The sequence below is a fragment of the Emys orbicularis genome, chromosome 1, assembly GCF_028017835.1.
Source record: "Emys orbicularis isolate rEmyOrb1 chromosome 1, rEmyOrb1.hap1, whole genome shotgun sequence".
NCBI lineage: Eukaryota > Metazoa > Chordata > Testudines > Emydidae > Emys > Emys orbicularis.
Genome location: NC_088683.1, coordinates 260,685,540 through 260,697,603, shown reverse-complemented (window position 1 = coordinate 260,697,603; position 12,064 = coordinate 260,685,540). Strand labels below are relative to the sequence as shown.

Here is a 12,064-nt window from a genome sequence, read left to right as displayed (position 1 = left end):
CCCCACAGAAAATATTTTCAGTGGGGCTCCATTGGTGTAACAGAGCAGAACCAGGCCTGTAGGCTACAAGCAAGTAAAATTTGGAATAATTTGGGCAACTATTGCCAGACTTGTACAAATTAATCAATACACCTATTAACCATACAGGTGAGTAGCAATCCCAGCAGCAAAAAGAGCTATGTTCTTCATTGTTAAGCATAGCTCACTGCGTGCTTGTGTCTTCTTTACAATTCTAAGTAGCAAAGAAATGCTTCTTCCACAAAAATCTTGAGAAGAAAATAGCACATGAGAGCAACTCTTAATCAATACTCCCATTTTCTCAGTATTCACTGTTTGTAAAGACACAGGTTTTTGAAGGCAGCTAGAAAGAAATGTCTTTGAAAGTTGTGCATAAAAATAACTGCTAAGGATTTTTTGTATTGTCTATGCATGTTCGGAAAGTTTCAAAAGCAAGGTGTATCCTTGTGGCCTTATAAATGGAAGGGAAAAGCACCAAATACAGGTATTGTGACATATATTACGTTTCTGATCTTGTCTCAACCGTTTGCTAGATGCTTTATGTATGATCATTATTTATCTATAATCATCTTGCCCTTTTTTTTCTTGATGGTAAAGGTTTCTCTGCTGTTTGTATTTTAGATAGGAGTCCAAAAAGTGTTTCTAAAGTACTGGCAAGCTGACCATCTCAATGATTTGTGCCTTCAGCTGCAGAGGAAAATTATAACTTGTCAAAAAGGTAACAATTACAGAACAAATATTTCTGAACTATAATTTTTGTACATTGAGTGCAAGAACATTTTGTGGTATGGGAGTTTTCTCTTCCTTCATTAGTTATTGTATTTGACACATTTCCAAACAATTCCACCTCCAACTAACTGACTATACAGATTTTTAGAAGTCCAGACTAACATTGTTAACAAGTGCACCTTTTGTCTGACAAACCCAGTTTCAGTTCTAGTTGTTGGCTGCAATTAAAACTAAATGCCCCTCTATCATTCCTTTTTCACCAGTGCTTCTTGTTTTTTTAAAGAACAGACTATATTTCTAGGATTTGAGAGTTTTTAATATCACTCTTCATTCCCCACTATATAACAAATAAAGTATAGAAGATGCAAACTTTTTTAATATTTGCATATATCTTACATCCATAAAACAGCTTTTTTAATGCTACTAATTTAGGGTGTTGGTTGTCTTTATTTTGTTCTCATTTGCGGTATCTTGCTTATTTTCTTTTGGCTTGTTTTTTTTTCTCTTTGACTTTTATGTTGGTGTCTTTACTAAGGTCATTTTGACATTTTTGGCACACTTTTTGAAGGAGATACTATCCACTGTCTCCTGATTTCCTGTAGTTTCTGTTCTATTTCCCATCAGAATCTCAAATAACCATTTCAAAAGTGAATATTGCTTTGTATAAAACAGCTTCCTTCACACTATACATTATTTATTTAGTTGGCTTGTAGCAGCAACAATTCAACTGACTCAATAGACAGAAGTACGTCTTGATTTTACAATTGTCACATAGTTGGTTAAAAAATGTCCTGGATATATTTTTTTTAAACTGTCAATTTAATGATCTGTTCTTCACTAAATGGGGGTTGTAGAGAGAAAGCAGGGGAAAGAGAGAGAACACTTGAAGCAAGGGGAACAAAGTCATCTGTGTGGAAATAATAATAGGAATTAATAATGTTTCAGGTTTTGGAGGATGGTAGTTTACACAGGTCCCCATTCAACAAGGTATTGAAGCACATGTCTAACTTGAAATGCAATTAGCCCCATTGCCTCCACACATTTATCTGCAATAGAAAAGCAAAACTGATTCATCCTGCTTTCCCTCTCATGCTGACTACCAACAGAAGTTGACAATCTTCACCTTCTTGCATCTAGTTTAAACTCAATGACCATTAATATTCCACTTCACCACAAACCAGACCTTCCTCAGCTGCCATAACACCAAGGTTTACACGACATCTGCAAAATTTAATCCTAAGTAAGGAGGATAAATGCTTCCTTAGCTTCCCACAAAATTCAGTTTCTCGGCTTCTTGTTTCCAGCCTCCGGATTTGACTTCCATTTAAAAATTCACTTTCTCAGGAACAGTATTTAGAAAGCTCTCACCTATTGTGTGGCAGATTTTGCCTATCTTTACACAGGTGTGGAGAAGTCTGAGGAAGCTGATGGAGTAAGGAACATTCCTGTCCCACACATGGCTTGAGTAAGGCCCAGGCAGACTTCCCCCATCCATGCATCGGCCTGCAAAGTAAGCAGTACTCCACAAATAGGTGTAGTTGCAAGTATGTAACAACAGCAAGCCCAGGAGCTTTGAGAGGTTTGGAATGCCTTCTGCTTCTCCCCAAAAAGCAGTATGACTCAACATGACCTTACATAACCTATTCTACCCCTAGAATAAATGGATTGCACCGAGTCTACTGACAGCAACACAAGGGGTAGGGTACTCTTAGGCTGGTGGACATCAGTCTTGTTGTACTTCAAGCAGAGATCTTTTGAAGCTAAAGACATGTCTTTTTCTTTATAACATATTGATTAAGGGCATAATGCAGTGGCATCAAATACCAGTCATGACATTAGATTGTCCAGAATAGACTCACATCTGTAGATCAGGGCAATCTCTAATAGGTAATCTATTCTTGAAATGGGTAAAGTGAAGTTTTACATTTATTTATTCAAATATAGTCATTGTGCCTATCTCAAATTCAAAGCACAGTATAAAATGTATATCATTGTCATAAAATAATATAACAGGACACCTCAGAGTTCTCCAAAAGAAAAACAGCCCTCATACAAAAATCTTATCGACCCCAAACATTATCATCCATCCAAACCTTTCCAGTCATCCCCTCAGTAATTTTCCACCCTGCCTTCAACAAAAGCCTGAGAAAACAGGTAAGTCTTTCATCATGTGTTGATAGGTCATCAAGCCCAGACTGTAGTGGAGAAAGGAGGGAAGCAACTTAAAGAGCCAAGTATCCCTCCCTGAAAATTGCCTACGAGACCCATCCCACCCAAACCAGGAGCTGTGAGCTCAAATACTTCAGATTATCACAACCTCTGTAGTAACCCATGGGTGTACAAGTACGGCAGCTACCCAGGAGCAGTTCTGATCATTCTGAATCAACTAGAGAACTGATTGGGGGGACTGAGGGAAAAGCTAATTTTCCTGAAGTTCTTCCATCACAATCCAGCCAAAGTATGAATTAATTTATCTGTGTATAGAAGCCAAATCCACAACCTGCCACAATTTCCACAACACCAATCTTTGTACCAAAGGGAACCCTAAAGAATCAGGTACACCTCTGGCTTTGGGAGTGGCCAACATAAATGAGGAAAGCAGTGCAGTAAGGACTACATTATGAACAGTAGAGCCTGCCAAAAGATGACACTTCCATTTAGCTTCCATTGGAGGTTTCAAAATTTGTTTTCATTGTGCACTGGAATGAAAACAAAAACTCTCAAATATATTAATGAAGACAGAATTTTGTTGAAATGTCCATTTTTGGATTGAAACCAGAGCTGTTCAATTCAGGAAGTTTGTGGGAGGCGGTGTATGTGTGTGTGGAGAAAGTCTTTCTCTCTCAGTCTTCTCAATGAACTTAGTCGAAGTGGGTAGTCACCCATGAAAGCTTATGCTCCAATACTTTTGTTAGTCTATAAGGTGCCACAGGACTCTTTGTCGCTTTTTAGTCAAAACCGATACATCTCTGCCTCAATGAAACAGCATATGTCATCAAAAATATTATGACCAGTTTTAATGACCAGCATATCAATTTCAGTGTCTCGTCCTCTGTCAGTCCTGCTAACAATCATAATGTAGATTTATCCAGCACATATATATTTCTTATCCTCTGCCATTGGTTCACTTTTGCTTTATTTATATTTAAAAAAATAAAACAAAAATATCTAAAACAAAGATAAAAAGGTCTCAGAGCTTTAGAAATATATTGTTTTCTTCAAGGTGATTTAGGATTTTCTGCTTAAATGTTTAGCAAATATGCCATTTGCTCTGAAAATATATTTCAGAACGTACAGCAGGTGAAGGAACAATTCTATATGATTAAGCTCTTTCAATATTGTGTATTTGAGAGCAGTGAACTCTCCTAGATTATGTTCTGTGCATGTATTCATTACCTCCTCAACACCAGCATTTTATGAGTTCAGATTCAGTAATGTGTGCGTCAAATATGAAGCCTCTCATAAAATTGTCAAAAGGAAAATGCACTATTAATTTCCTTTTGAACTAAATAAGGTTAGTGCATTAATGTTTCTGATGTTAAAGAAGTCGACTTTTATTATAAAATATGTCCAGAGAGATTTAGACACAGTTGGCTACAATAATGGAAATGTAAATCCTCAAATTCCTCCATTATAAACAAGCTTATAAACATGAAATAGATAAGACTGGGTGAATTCAAACCCCAGTGAATTTTGGACACAGAGTATACTGGTATATTCACAGTAACCTTTCCTGCATTTCAAGCAATTAAACACTGAGCATCCAAATCTGATTATAAATATATAAACAAGGACAAGGAAGGTGATAACAAATATCTTATGTTGCTCTCAGCTTTATCCTCTTTATTTTATTCAGTAACATTTTACATTCCTGGAAGACATTTTTCCTTTAGATTAGTTCAGCATGACTGTTTTCTTTTTCATTTTACATTACAGCATTCCTAAGAGCTAAATACTCAGTTGTGCAATTAAAAAAAAAGCTGTATGCTTTTTAGATTTTTGGCAGGTCTTTATCTGAAAACCTTAATATCAAATTTTTCATTGTTTTGATGTTTTTTTCCCTTGAACTCAAACAACATTGAATAAAGGCTGTGGTCAAATTTTGCTCACCTTAGTCATAGGAATATTTCCGTTGGCTGTAATGGGACTAACTGTATGAATGAGTGAGATTTGGCTCAATGTGGATATTTGTTCTTACTAGATGGAAGTCAAAGTAATAAAATCACCTAAATATTTCTGGCATCAGTTAAATAGTCCTAAAACAGCTTCCCAGTGGGACACACTGCACTTCTAACCCTGGAAAAAGACAATACATGTGATTTTAATTTGTGACATTTTCATGAATAGAAAAAACTATATTTGGTAATTGTAGGGGTGCATTACATTTAAATATATTTATTTTATTTCATTTTTTCTCCCTGAATCCTTTACATTTTTACTAAGGTGAACTAATGCACATGATTTTGCAGGCAGAAGAATTTATGAAATAATCCCAAGCAGTTTTTTTAAATTCTCCAAAACATTTGTGAAATTGTTTCTTGTAAACTATGACATATATGTAGAATATACATGGTGGTGGTGTAGTATGAACATTTTATTAACATAATTTAAGATGACTTGTATAACTCACCTATGGCTTCATCACTCATGTGTAATGTGTTTGTCCCAAACTCATGCAAATAGACCTTTATACACACTATGCTATCTGTTCCCTGTACTGTATGTGTATATACAAAATTTGATTTAGAATAAAATGTCAACCAACAAACTCTGAGCATTCTGTTGATTATTTAAAATTACAAGTAAAGTACAATACAATTAGCTCACTCTTCCTACTAAGCCACAGCACATATTCGATTATTATTGCCCCAATAGATAGGTCAATAACTCTATCCACCCACCTCTTTTGAAACAACATATATCTAAAATAACAATTGTATGCAGGTGTCCATATGAAAAACTCCAGTATTCAAAGGATGATACTGTTATATTACAAATAATGTAAATATACATTCTTTATAATACATGGAACCCAGAGACTCTTTCCCCTTCTACAGTTTTTATTAATCTCTTGGCATAGGTTGGGAGACTAAGAGTTTAATTTTTGTACATAATAAGGAGAGAAAAATTGAATGGATATAAGAATAGGCTATCATCTCTTTTACAATCGGACATGTACCAACATTCTTTCCCACTATGAGGAAGTTGACAAACTGTACATTCTATCATACAGAAAATTAGCACATTGTGAGCCAAATTATGTTTTAAATTTATGCCATAATATTATCCTCTCACACTCCCTAGCAGAGACGTAAGCTTCACAGTGTGATATAAGCAAGGGGAGAAAAATTGCCAGTGAAACTAAATACTGAGTACTGGTAACTCAAACTGGTAAATGAGTTTATTACTATGCCTCAGTTTAGGCATTGTTATTAGTGAGCAAAAAATGCATATTGTCCATTTTGGTATGCAATTGGTAGAGAAAGCCTAATATTTCTTTCTCCTTATATAAAGGATATTGCTAGATATTTATTCACACTATCCATTTTACAGCTGAATGCACAATAATATTAAGTTATTCATTGTTGAATTCTATCTCTCATTGGTCTATATCTTTTTTCTTCCATTATGGCAGTTGTAAGAGGATTTCTAGCTCGCCAGCGTTTGCTACAGAAGATGAGCATCAAACAGCAAGAGGTCAAATCAATCAAAGACTTTCTGCAGAATGCAGAGGATATGGGGCTGAAAGCATATGATGCTCTGGTCATTCAGAATGCTTCTGACATTGCTCGGGAAAATGACCGGCTCCGCAATGAAATGAATGCTGCTTACCGTAGGGAAAAGTTAGAGGTTAGAAACAGGCAAGAAGAAGCCCCCAAAAGGTAAGGAGAGAAAGCCACTTCTCTAACTGTAGGAATCAGTTTTCCTAAAGTTCTCAGTGCAGTCCATGCTAGTCATGGCAGTAATAATGCTCATATGTAAACTTGACTCTGGCTTCTTTAAATGTATGCTTAAATGACTCTTGGGTCTTCATTAAATACTTTTCTTGTTTGTAAAGCCATATCAAGTAATCAATTCTAGCTGCATAAAGCAACAATGTAAAAGATATCTGATTCAGGAGGCACCAGCACATACAATAACTATTGTTAAAATCTCTATGACATTTTAGCATTTAAAAATAAATAGAGTTTCAGTATAAGTGAAATAGATTTTTAGTGAGATTTTAATAAATAATTATAATAATTAATAATAATAACTCTATCTTAGAAAATTCAACTGGATACGTGCCAAGATAACAGGAACAGCTATGCAGGCATAAAAAAAGCAGTGAAGTCCAGACTGAGAAATGTGCCTAATAGACAGATTGCCAAGAGGATCTTTTCTTCTCATTTAAAAAATCGCTTAATGTTTAGGCATTAATTGGAAGTTTAATGAACCTATTCTAGCAAATCTAGCAAATATTCTAGCATCCATCCCTGTAGGTTAAGTACAGATACCTACATGGAGAGGTGGTTTTTGTAATATAAACTTATTATCTGTGTCTATAACTCACTGATCATAGGAATGTTTATTTTTCCACAGGAGCTTGATTCCAGCTCATTGTATCTTATCAGAAACAGCTCCCCCTTGCCTCCATTGCCTCTGTCAGATGATTTTTATTGAAGTAAAAATGAGAGTGGGTCTGTTTAATTAGCTTCAGATATCCCAGTGATTACATACTGAAGGAAATGCCTTTGTAGGAAAGACTGTAATTAAACATTACACTGAAAACAAATTATCCACTGAGCACCAAGCTTTCATCTTTAGCTATTTCATGTACTACATGGGCAGCTGGTTATATCCTGTAGTTGAATCCAGCTCTGCTGGTGATCTGCCATGCAGAAATACAATTATAAAAACAAATGCTGGAGGGCTTGTTTGTAAAGTTATTGTACTACCATCTTTTAGTTAGTACAGTACATTGCTACACTGTATTACAAGGCTGGTTTTAGACATCTGGAGGGTGTCTTCAGTTATTTTTAATCTAAGTAACTCTTTCTTTTTAAGGTTGAAGACATTTGGTGTGTGTGGAGGGGGGGTCTCATTTTCACCAGCTTGTTGGGATCAAACTAGCAACATTATTTTCCAATATATATTGGAAACTGCTGTGATTTTAAGTACAATCACTACAATAAGTTAGAAAAATCCACAATTGTGCTCAAAATGATAATAATGGAAAGCTTAAACAAGAAGACTTGTGTTGGTGTATAGGTAGGATATAACACAAAGCCAAATTCATCTGTTAAAAGGTCACAATATTTTAAAGATTTGGATTTCATGAGTAGAATTTATAGTTGGTTTTTTTTAGAAAACAGTGATAAAAGCTCAGCATTTGCTGCCTCAGTAACTTTCTATTAAAATGCATTTCCCAGAAATTGTCATTCAGATTGAAATCCTAGCTTTTGACTGTGCTTAACAATCAAAGTGTGAACAATTCATTCAATGAATGTCTGATAAACAATATGAAACTGCTTGAGGAAAGCTGTATTTGGGTGGAAAAGATCCAGTGTCCTGTTTTATCATAAAACAGGAAATGGAGGAATGCTAGCAGCTTGATCTGGATTTGTTTGTCAGAAGATTACTACACACACCCTCTAGGCACAGCAGGGGTGTTGGAAGATTGTTTACCAAAAAGCCGTTGTTATGTTTGCATGAACAGGTTCATTGTTATCATTTGAATAATGCATCTGGGCATCTTTTCTGTGTTTTCAGAGCTGAAGACAGGGGTGGGAAGGTCTCTGAGGACAGCTTTGCCGGCTGCCGAACGCCTAAGCATTTTCATTCCAGTTCTGTGCCTGTCCCCATGGCAGTGGATGGCTTGGTACATTCTGTGGCTGGATCATCCATCAGATCCCCCTCCCTGTACTCTGTGTTCAGCATGGATGATAGCCTGCCATCACCAAGGAAACAGCCTCCTCCCAAACCAAAGAGGGACCCCAACACACGACTGAGCGCTTCATACGAGGCTGTTAGCGCTTGCCTGTCGGCAGCTTCTAAGGAAACAGCTAATGAAGGTTAGGCAGAAAGGGACTAACCCTCACAAACATTGATCTTTTGACTTTGAATCTTTAAAATGTTTTCAGAGGCCTTCATAAAGTCTTGTTTCCTTAGAATATCTTCAGTGGCAATAAATAAAATTGCCAACTTATCAGTAATTCCAACTACATCAGTAAATAACTATTCATTTGTTCTAATTTCCTAGTTTGTCAACAACAAAAAACTTATTTACAGAGTTCTCCCTGGAGATAAGTGAGCTGTGTCAATTTTAGCCATTCTGCCCTATTAACTATTTTATTTCACTTTTAAACAGTGTTATAATCTTTTGACAGCTAACGTAGAACATTTTGAATGTTGAATTTTACTAGGTTAGATCTAAATTATCTACTCTTTCTCTCCACATTAATATGAAGGCACAAGAATAAACCACACCAGAGATAGCGGCACTTGAGTTGCGAGTTAAGTGAATTATATGAGAATTCACATGTGGTGAACTTGGATGTAATGGTACACAGATCATACTGAAATAGAATGAAAGTCCAAAAATGTTTCAAAGCATTACAGTGTGTAAACTGCAATTTTGATTAAAGTAGTCCTGCCCCCTCGCCATCCTTCAAATTAAAGAGGAAGAAATGCTTTTCGCTCTCACTTGTTAAGCCTGAGTAATCAGATTTTACCTAGAGGCTAGCAGATCCTTCCTTTGCTGCAATCAGGGTGGGAAATAATATACAACCACTCTGTAGCCACTAGTATGGTGGCTAGAGGCCCTGCATATCCTCTTTGCCTGATAATTTAGGTTGATGTGTCTATGTCAGATGTATTTCCATCTTTCCTATCCTTCTTCTGGCCCATCCACCCCTGAAACCGCTCCTTGTGCTCCAGAGGGGAGAGAAGCATTTAAGGGATGGAGAGTTCCAGTCCATGCTTGAGGCTTTCTATCCCAGTTCAGTGAAACTGCAGCAGTTGCACAGTGTTTGGGCCTTCTGTGTCCAGCAGCGCTAGGGAGGAATAATATACCTACAATCAAATGGTTCTTTGAAATAATGACATTTTTTTCTTATGTTAATGGTAGTGTATATGTACTAATTTATAAGTCACCTGGCATCTTTGAAGGTGCATCGGCTAAATAAATGTGAAATTATTGGACCAGATTCTTTAGTGTACCCAAGTTCTGATGGGAATGACAGATTGGAGGTCTGTCCAAAGAGTCAGCTGTAGCTCCCTGATTCTCTACCCCAAGTGGTGTGTGGGACTACTCTAGCTGGTGACAGCTAGCCAGGGTTCTAAGGGATCAATTACCAGCTGCGGATAGCCCCTGGCATGCCATCCACTTCCACTCCTCACTTCCTGCACCAGAGGCTGTGAGGAGGGTAACTACAATCTGGTTATGCCAGCTCTAAACCCTTCGAGAGAATGTCCTCCAGGCTGTAGGACTTCATGGCAGGGACCTTATGTGTGGTTTCTGCTTCCTTTGTGCTGCTTCCCTCCCTCATGCATTAGCCAGCAAAAATGGGCAAACCCAGTGGACACTGCACACTCCTGCAGAGCACCGCTCATTGAATGACTGATCTGTTCAGGTATTTCTGATTCTCACCCTTTGATGACTAACTTTAGTACTACTGATAGCAAGGCAAGATTCCATCTCTTCACCTCCAATGATAGAGGCCAGTGGTTTTTGAAGCAGAAAGTCCTGAGTCTTATTTCTTACTCCATATGCGTGCAGGTTAGCTTTTGACCAGAGCTCATTACAGTACCTTGAATCCTATCCAATGAAGGTTTAAGTACAAAACTTTTGTAAGACATTATCTTGCAGAAGACTCAAGACCTTGATCTGTTGTTAATATATATATATATATATATTTCCATTTCAGTATTGACCCGACCAAGGCCACACAGTGATGACTATAGCACCATGAAAAAGATTCCTCCCAGAAAGCCAAAAAGAAGTCCCAACACAAAGCTCAGTGGCTCTTATGAAGAGATATCTGGCCAAAAGCCTGGGGATGTGAAACATTCAAACGTAGTATCTAAAACAGGTGGTCATGACATTATGACAATACAAAGAGCAGCTTCTGCTGATGGGCCACATCACAGCACGTTGAGTTTGTGTATGTCACAGGAAGAGGAGGAAACTGAGCCGGTGTATATTGAAATGGTAGGGAATGCTATGATTAATAGTTCTGCTGAACCAGAAAGCCCAGACCAAGGAGAGTCTGTTTATGAAGAGATGAAATATTTTTTACCGGAAGAAGGCAGCAATGGTAATGGGATGGTTCCATTAGTGACCGGATCTCCTCCGCTGTTGTTTGAGAGCAAAAACTCTGTACCAGTTGAAGAACTTGATGCAAATAATCAAGCAGCCTTGGGCTATAAAGACTCTTGTGACATTCCAGCCCCTTTCCCAAACTTGCTTCCCCATAGGCCCCCACTTCTTGTGTTTCCTCCAACCCCTGTAACATGCTCACCTGCTTCTGATGAATCACCCCTAACACCACTAGAAGTGAAAAAGCTTCCTGTCTTGGAAACCAATCTAAAATACCCGGTGCAGTCAGAGGGTTCAAGTCCTCTATCCCCACAGTATTCGAAAAACCAGAAAGGGGAGAATGAAAGGCCTTCATCCCCAGGTTTGGCTGTATTTAATGTTTCAAGCAAAGTATCTCCTCCTTCAACTCCTCCTCCTCCTCTCCCTCCCCCGCCTCCTCCTATGCCCCCATCTATTTCCTATCGACCTTCCTCACATTTTACTTTCCCCCCAGAGACTTGTGCTACTTTTCTGGCTAATACAGGGAAAACAGGAACAAACTCAGATCCATCAAAAGTACCTCAGAGACCAAATCCTGTTCAAGTTGGAGGTTCGTCTTCCCCATTCCCCAAGCTGCCTTACTCCCCAGTAAAGGTGGCAAGAGCTGAGCACCGGAAATCAAACTCCAACTCATCATCTCCACTTCCATACAGCCCTACAAACTCAAGACCCTTGACCAGTCCCCTTGATGAGTTAACTAGCTTGTTCAACTCAGGACGGAGCATGCTTCGAAAGTCCGCGGCTGGAAGAAAGATTAGGGAGCCTGAAGGTAAGCTTGATGGGAATACTTCACCTTACTGTGTGTTCTCTCTGCACACACTCAGTTGACAATATCTGTATCTCAATATTTGTGCCAGTTCTCTTGGTTGTGGTATTAAATTTAAAAGTGAACTGAAAAGCACTGATAAGTAAATGTTTTAATCTCTTCTATCATACTGTCAGCACTGCACCTTCACCAACTATGCCAGCCTCCAGCAT

At 37.8% G+C, this 12,064-nt stretch overlaps 1 protein-coding gene across 1 annotated transcript in view; it reads left to right on the top strand.

The window, feature by feature from the left end:
* Positions 1-12,064, top strand: part of MYO16 (myosin XVI) — a 468,353-nt gene that overhangs the window by 405,326 nt on the left and 50,963 nt on the right. The window contains exons 28-31 of the mRNA XM_065418712.1: positions 640-736; positions 6,383-6,629; positions 8,500-8,801; positions 10,656-11,855. Of these exons, the coding sequence (XP_065274784.1) occupies positions 640-736; positions 6,383-6,629; positions 8,500-8,801; positions 10,656-11,855 (1,846 nt within the window). The remainder of the gene's footprint in view (positions 1-639; positions 737-6,382; positions 6,630-8,499; positions 8,802-10,655; positions 11,856-12,064) is intronic.